The sequence below is a fragment of the Micromesistius poutassou genome, assembly GCF_964030765.1.
Source record: "Micromesistius poutassou genome assembly, contig: SCAFFOLD_6610, whole genome shotgun sequence".
NCBI lineage: Eukaryota > Metazoa > Chordata > Actinopteri > Gadiformes > Gadidae > Micromesistius > Micromesistius poutassou.
In genome coordinates this window covers 1-8,618 of record NW_028177626.1, presented here as the reverse complement: position 1 = coordinate 8,618, position 8,618 = coordinate 1, and the positions used below count along the sequence as shown (strand labels likewise).

Genomic DNA, 8,618 nt, shown 5'->3' with positions numbered 1-8,618 from the left:
CTCAGTCTCCGTCGGGGTCCGGGGCCCTGGAGCTGGAGGCCGACGCCGACCCCAGCTCGGGGGTCCCGACTCCACGGCGCTGCTGGTGTCGGAGAGCCTGAGGGAGAGCGTCTCCATGGAGCTGGACCCCTCCCTCTCCCTCGCCGCCGCCGCCGCCGCCGGGCCCCCGGCCGCCGCCTCGGAGCCCCGGGCCGCCACCATGCCCAGCGAGGGGCCCCGCGCCCCGGCCCTGCTGCAGGAGGGCATGCTGGGACGCAAGCACGACCTGGAGGGGCCCGGGAAGAAGGCCTCCAACCGGTGAGCCGAGCGGGACCGCGATGAGATGATGTCATCAGATTGAGATTAATTAGAACGATGAGATGATGTCATTAGATTAAGATTAATTAGAACGATGAGATGATGTCGTCAGATTAAGATTAGTTGGAAAAAGGAGATGATGTCATTGGATTAAGATTAGTCAGAACGATGAGATGATGTCATCAGATTAAGATTAGTCAGAACGATGAGAGGATGTCTCATTCGATTAAGATTTGTCAGATGCAGGGACATTGAATGACATACAATGAGATGATATCATTAGATTAAAGGTGACATATTATACCACCAGGTGTGAGTGTGATTAGCCGTTACAAGCTGTTTGAAAATCGGCATGTCATGGGACCTTTAAGATTAGGCAGATGCAATGACTTTAAATAAAATACAATGAGATGGTTTCTCATTAGATGAAGATCAAATGAGAGAGAATTAGATACACTACAATACAATGAGATGATATCGCATTAGATTCATCGAGGTACATTTCAAATTAGATTAAGATTCAATTTGATTGCATGGAAATAAGAATAACACGAGGTCAGGTAAGATAAGAAATGATAAAGTTAGGCGCGCTAAGGTAAGGTATGGAAGGTACGATAAGATGGCACTTAATTAATATCGACCGGGACATTCGTCTTATTTCCAAAGACGGAATAACCCCGAATGACCCGACACTTTTGAGATGTCCATTTCCGCACCGCGCGGTTGATAATGGCCGGGTGTCCGTTATTTCCCAGTGTGTCAAATCAAATCCAGATCCAATCCCTTTTGGTAACAAAGTCACTCACTATTCACGCACTCTTTATTGTTTCCTACGAGTTCATTCATTCCCTCAATAGTTTTAGTGCGGCGGGTTTCTCTCTCTGAGCGGTCGGGAGACGGAGCCGAGCCAAAGCGTTTCTCCCCATTATGAGCTGTCTGAAAACGTTTTGATTGGTTTCATTTCCTTTTTAAATAATTGTTATTTTCTCCTTTTCTTCCATGCCCCTCTCCTCTCACTTCCATTCCTCTCCGTCCTCCCAATCTTTGTCTTCTCCCCTCCCTCCCTCCCCTCCCCTCCCTCCCTCTTCTCTCCCCCCTTGTTTTCTCTCCTCTCCTTCCCCATTATTCTCTCCTCACGGTCCTCTTTTCTTTGCTTTTCTCGCCTCCACCTTCTCCTTTTCCTCCTCCCTCTCCTCTTTACTCCACCCTCTCTATCTTCACCTCCTCCCCCATTTGCCCTCCCTTCTCCCTCCTCTCCTCCCGCCACCCTAACCACACTGCTTCTCCTCCTCCTCCCTCTCCTCTTTACCTCCCCCTCTCACCTCCCTATCTCCCCCCCCCCCCTTGCCAACCTAACCACACTGTTCTTACTCCTCCTCTTGCCCTCCTCCTCCTCCTCCTCCACCTCCTGCCCTCCTCCTCACTCCTCCTCCTTTTCCCCTCCTCCACCTCCTGCCCTCCTCCTCCTCCTGCTCCTCACTCCTCCTCCTTTTCCGCTCCTCTTCCTTCTCTTCCCCTCCTCCTCCTCCTCCTTTTCCCCTCCTCCTCTTGCTCCCCCTCCTCCTCCTCCTTTTCCCCTCCCCCTCCTCCTCCTCCTTTTCCCCTCCTCCTCTTCCCCCCCTCCTCCTCCCTCCTCCTCCTCCTGCCCCTCCTCCTCTTAGCTCCTGGAACAACCTGTACTGTGTCTTGAAGCCGGGCCAGCTCTACGTCTACAAGGACTCCAAGAGCTTCGGCCACGCCGTCACCTTCCACGGCGAGGACCCTCTGGCACTGGCCGGTGCCGGCTGGGAACCGCTCGCCAACTACAAGAAGAAGAAGCACGTGTTCAAACTGCGGTGAGGAGGTCCGCCGTGTTGGGGGGGGGGTCGCTCTGGGACGGACGGACGGACGGACGGACGGACGGACTGCAGACTGCCGTGCGGACGGCCGGGAAACGATGCGTTGGGATTTGAAAAATAACCGCAAAACACAACGACTTTGTAACACGTCGAGAAAATATGAAATACAACCTGTTTTTTTTTCTGATCGATCGTAAAAAATACTTTTAACAACTTTGTGCTGTGGAATATAAAAAAACCTGATAACACAGGCAACTTTTTTATGACTAACTGCATTTGTTGAAATATGAACGGCAAAATGAAATGTTACGAAACGTGGAAAAAAACTGTTTCTCTTTGTGTTATCCAAGGAAATATGCAAACGGCCTTCTGTGCGGAGATGACAAACGACAGGTTTTAATTCCGGAGATGGGAGTCAACCTGTTGTTTTGTTGTTAGCCAAAGCGCCTTCAGGGAAACACAGCATTTGTTTTGTTCCGTTCTCTTCCGGGAATAATGGGCAGCGACAGACGCTGCTGCTGTTCCCCTCCTCACGAGGAGACGACAGCCAACACAATCGCTAACGCGTTCGCTCCGATACACTTAGGCGTCGCCGCCACAAGGACTTCGGTTTTAGACAAAGTAACGGAGGATTGTGTTTGCCGTGAGTTGACTTTGCAAACTCTCGCTCTGGGGGTTTGTGAGCCTCGGCTTTCTCCGTCAACCGACAAGGCCTCTTAAATACGGCCTTTAAATCACACAGCCGTTGGTTGAATAACGTCATGGAGTGGATTCAAACGGCTGTTTCAATAGTTCCCGTCTGGTTCTTCTGCTCGTCACCGTCTCATTGGAACGGGGGTCGCGATTCAAGAGTGAAGACACATCGGACCTCTGGGCTGTTGCTCATTGTGCCGGCGTTTATCTCACACCTCTGCTCCTCTGCTCTCTCTCTCTCCAGGCTGCGAGACGGCGGTGAATTCCTCTTCCAGTGTAAAGACGAGGTGAGTCTACCGTGGCGACGGCCTTGTACGGATAAAGTTTTTGTGTTGATGTTTTTTTAAATGGTTCTTTTAGTTGCCTACGATGGGGCTGATATTGAGCCTGAAGATGGAGTTCACGCGCACATTGTCCACGAACGGCGGAGCCACTCAAGACATTTATGTTGGAACTAGTTTGACACTTAGTGTTAGCACATGTCGACTGAATGAATAGCACTCTTCACTCCAGTTGCTTTTTTAGAAGTTACTCCAATTCTGATTTCGTTTTTTTTTATGCTTTTGACTCGACTTTGCCTCAACTTTGACTTTGACCTGAACTGAACTGAACTGAACTGAACTGAACTGAACTGAGTGTCCTCGCCTCCTCCCCTGCAGGAGGACCTCCAGCGCTGGGGCGCGGCCGTGAGCCGCGCCGCCCTGGCCCAGGAAGGGATGGAGCCGGCAGAGTCCTCAGGGGCCAAGGCCCACAGCCTGCCCCCGCCGCCGCCCTCCTCCTCCACCGCCGCCGCCGCCACCACCGCGTCCGAACCCCCCAAGAAGGACAAGAAGGCAGAGAAGAAGTTCTTCTCCAAGAAGAAGTGAAAGAGAGAGAGGGAGAGAGAGAGAGAGGGAGGAAGGGAGAGAGGGAGAGGTGAAGACGAGGAGGAGATGCTTGCGTCGTTTCCAAGGCAACCTGGAATCCGGAAGTTGGATCTGCAAAAAAAAAAAAGGGACGCGGCCAGAGTTTTATCCTTATACCGTTTATTTCTATTTTTATTAACTTGTGAGGATTGAAGTAGTAGTTTAGAGTCACGATGCTGCCTGTATTATCGCCTGTGTGTGTCGTCGCTATAAGGCCCGCTATGGTTTTGGGTGGGTCCTTTTTTTCCCCCTCTTTATTTTTTATTTTCTACTAAACACAGATTCAAAAAAAAAAAAGGACTCAACAAAAAGCACAGGAACGCTCAACCAAAGAACCGAGAAGAAAAAAAAGAAGAAGAAGAAGAAGAAGATTACTTACAACAACGTTAACCTTTCTTAACTCCCTCTCAACATTTGTAAGCAAAGGTTTTTACGATTTTGGCCGCCGTGGCATGCGCTGAGGTTTCTACATTTACGCCGATGTGTTGGGCATGACCCCCCCACCCTGGAGAGTCGCCCCCCCCCTCCCCCCCCACCCTGGAGAGTCGCCCCCCCCCCCCCCCCTCCGACGCTGCCTCATCCAATGGTTGTGAACTGTAATACTGAGCTCGGAACGTGATGTAGGGAGGAAGGGGGGGCTTATATATGCTAGTGACACACACACACACACACACACACACACACACACACACACACACGGCCCCCCCCCACGCTGCGCTGAGATGGACAGAAGGAAAGCGTTGTAAATGTTCTTTAAGGACCGGGTAGTGAGCAGGGAAAACAGTGCGGTACTGTATACACTGAGCACAAACACTGAGTACTAGCACGCACACACGCACACACACACACACACACACGCACGCACACACACAGCCATGCACTGTGACTGACGCGCTGTGAGGACACGCCGAGATACTCGCAGGTGTGTAGATTATGGATTATATATTAAATGGATGAATAGTTCACATGCAACTTATAATGTAGCCGTCACGGCGGAATCAGGATATTTCTGTTTAGTTGGAAGACTCGCGGACGGCTGTTATTGGCAGCCTATATTTTTTCAACTGAACCGTTGCAATATTTATTTCTGAGAACTTGAAGCATATCCAACACTTTTGAATTAAAAAAAACCCTGAAAATTGAGAATATAACCCCCGACAAATGCATGAGGTCAGATGATCTGTGTTATTTTTGATATGGTGCTATGGTGATCAAGAACATTCAACTGACCTGCCTTATAGTCGTCTTCAACCTTGGCTTGTAGAATGCATGTAAAAAAAACAAACAATGTTATCACAAAGTGACAGGCGTCACGTAACTCTTCACGTATGTTAAATATGTGCACCATATTTAGCCCCAGATGCTACCTGTGGTTAGCGCCAAAATCATGTCCAGGACATTACTGGTTTGATGATCAGCAGAGATGAGTCAAGATCAGGGACAGCCAACAGATGAAGGAGACTTTTAGAGTTGTTTATCGGATATACACGCCGCCAAGCTAGTTATCTTAAGTAGCTTAATTTAGCAAGAGGGAGAGAGAGAGATAAAAAAAAAGGAATGTGACTTTTATATGAATGTACGGGGAAGATAATCTGTTGAAGAGTGGGTCAGGGTGTTCAGATGAATGCCAAGTGAATATAGGCCAGTATTTATCGTTAATATCTCAAGAAGTGGAACTACATAACAAGGACGATTCAGGAGGTGTGCGCTGTATATGAAGCTGGTTAATCTGGACCTTTGTCCTCACGGTGACAGGTGAGATAGGCCCTTAAACACAACGACAGTGACCTCATGTGTATGGGAATATATGAGCTTATAGCGGTATATCTCCAGACAAAACCATGAAAAACCTCTCAAATGTCCAAGGAACAGTTTTGAGTAGTAGTCATTTCATCACTTCTGTCTTGCATTAACTGTTTATACTCTGCATTAATACTACTGAATGATATACTATTTTGAACGTTCATTCTTGGTGGTACATATGTCATACACCAATTACAACCATTCACACTTAAAATCACGTTAAACAAACTGCAGCAACAGCGCCATCTCTGGTGAATCCCCCGGGTCATTGCAGGGGATTTTTTTTTCTGATTTGTACAATTGAGTGCCAAGTGATGTCACTGGCCCCTTTTTTTCAAACAGTATAAGCAAGCCATAGTAAGCCAACAGTAACGGCAGTAACATCGTTCTAGAGTTTGGGGATAAGAGCTTCCACGGGCCGGGACTGGGTTTAGCTATCAAACACTGCCTGACCCCTCACCCCCCCTCCCCACTGCCTTGATTCATGTTCTTGCTACTCCCCGGCCCTACAGTTTAGTGGTTTTTAATCTGCATTTTCTACTCTCTATGTAAAATATCCAAAATGTAGACATGAAATGTCACCTACATTTTGAGCGAATAAATTTTAAAATATTACGAGGCCCACTTTATGTCTCTATTCTTTTGTGATATGCACACAAAAAGAAGACGTCCGTTTAGACTATTACAGTTCTATTTATTAACCTTTCTTTACTCATCGAGTTGAGATTTATCTTAAAGGTGCAGTATGTTTGTTTTGCTGAGGCCATTTGGTATTCGGAAAAGGCCGTCCTGATTGGTCTTTCCTCGGGGGCATGGCCCACCTTACTCTACCGACACGCATGTGTACCCGGAGATGCTGCTTTAAAAGTCCCATATTACACCACCAGGCGTCAGTGTGATTAGCCGTTACAAGCCGTTTTGAAAATCTGCCTCTTTCTGTGTTTTAGTGACATCACGAGTGGGCGTGTCCACCTACATGTGTGCTGGATAGATCAGTCCACCGGCCTACCCAGTGGACCGCAGCAAACGTTGCTCATCTATCCAGCACACGTCTTAGGTGGACACGCCCACTTGTGATGTCAGAAGAGGCCGATTTTCAAAGCGGCTTGTAAACGGCTAATCACACTCACGCCTGGTGGTGTGATATGGGACCTTTAATGCATTTCGTTCAAGGTGGTTGAACGTTAGCAATCGGCTCAAAACAAACACGTTTGTGTCTTCATGAGGTGGAGATTTTCCAAAACTTTCAAGGTGGAGAAGAAATTGTCCAGACATACCTTATGGGTCCAAATAGCAAGCATGCCAAATGAGTCAAAAAAGGTATTACAAATACAGGTTGCTTCTCTCTCAATTCCCGACCCAAACCATTGAGGTTTTGGCCAACCAATGTAGTTGAGAAGTTGTCAAATTTAACACATTTTGAGATAGGTCAAAATGAGGATCAACTTTTCACATCAACAATTTTGCCAAATAAAAAGTTGATTAAGAGATTATTTTTAAATGGGGAGGCCTAGCTGTCACTTATGCGGCTTACAGCTAGAAACTGTTCTCAAGACAACAAGTCAAACACTGCGATGACTTGTGGGCAAACTCTCCCTTCTATTAAGCAGAAGGTTCTGGAGGTCAAGCCTCACAGCAGCCGCTATGAATTGCCTTGGAAAGTAAGAAAGTGACCTTGGCTGGATACAAACTTTTGTGTGTGCCAAATACAGAGACCTCTGAACCCTGTTTTCTCCCAGAATAAGTGGATTTAGGTGCCGATTTCAGATGGATTACTGGGAGCAACCAAAAAGAAAAAAGCATATTTCAGTTAAGCACTCCAAAATATATAACAGACCTGCCGAGGCCTGATATTTCAATTGTTTTGTTGTCAATACCTTGAATAATGTAGGAGATACCAAAAATAGGTGCCAAAATAGGGCTGATTAAACAGAAGAATGAGACAATGAATTATCAATGAATCGGATTAGGATAAAAATAAATAATTAAAGTGGCGATGTGTAACATTTCAAAGATAAAACACCTGGACATATCGGTAGTCAATGCTGATCGATAGTGATTTGAATTATATTAATAATAAATGATGCTAATTAAGTTATTGACCAATAACAATAAAAAAAATTCAAATATTTTTTTAATAGTATCTATTAAAAACATGTTTTTATTTTCTGCCTGTTCGTGGTAAAAAAATATTAATTTAAATTGGTCTTCACTTAAATTATATCAGATTATTTTATATGAAGAACCCGTTAAATATCAGCTTTAATTAAAGTTCTGACAAATTGAAATTCATATTTCCTTTTTTATTTATAAACAACCCACAGACAGAAAGGAAGGCTGGCAGACAGACGCATGTACAATAAAAGGCACTTTCGCTGTTAAGTTCCAGATGAGTTGCCCCTGGTAACGTATAAAAAAAAAAAAAGAGCCCAAAATAAGTAGATCTGTTGATGTTTTAACATCACGTACAACCTAGTCCCCAGGCTGGTCTAGTTAGATCAAAACTGACAAATGAAGCAGGGGTCTATAACCCCAGGAAATATCCAGCACAGAACCAGACTTTGTATTCTTCACAAGCGTTTAATGTGTGTTCTGCCCTCAGCAAAGCAAATGAGCGTTTTACCTCGGAAACAAACGTGCAGACCAGAAATAAACTATTGTTGCACCTCATTAGAAGCTCGGATCCTAAAAGCCCTGCCAGAGAACAAACAAGCAGCAATAGGTGAATTTCCTCGTAAAACATCGTGATTTATTTATCGGTTTGTTTTGCCACAGGCGGTACTGTCCGAGCACTTGTGCGGTCTCGAGAACTTTCCATCAACAGATATTAACATTTTTGCTCCAGCTCCGCATATAAAGTGGCTGTTTAGAAAACACAGAGAGAGAGGGAAGGAGATTTGGGGAGACACCGCAACACATCTTTTCCCTCCATCTCCCGAGTTTAACGGGCTACTTTACCCAGACTTCAGCTATTTCTCCTAAATCAAAAGGGTTGGACTCGAGATATACTATTTATATTGCTGTATCGCCTAACACCGTCAAGCCAAAGGCAAAACTAGCACAGAAAACAGAGGCCGGCTAC

At 46.1% G+C, this 8,618-nt stretch overlaps 1 protein-coding gene across 1 annotated transcript; it reads left to right on the top strand.

Moving 5' to 3' along the window:
* Positions 1-10: 10 nt before the first annotated feature.
* LOC311375850 (spectrin beta chain, non-erythrocytic 1-like) lies at positions 11-6,146 on the top strand. Its single transcript, XM_084490885.1, has 4 exons — positions 11-297; positions 1,959-2,132; positions 3,073-3,115; positions 3,488-6,146. Exons 1-4 carry the CDS (start codon positions 116-118, stop codon positions 3,692-3,694), a joined length of 606 nt encoding a protein of 201 aa, XP_084347011.1. The 5' UTR covers positions 11-115; the 3' UTR covers positions 3,695-6,146.
* Positions 6,147-8,618: the final 2,472 nt, after the last annotated feature.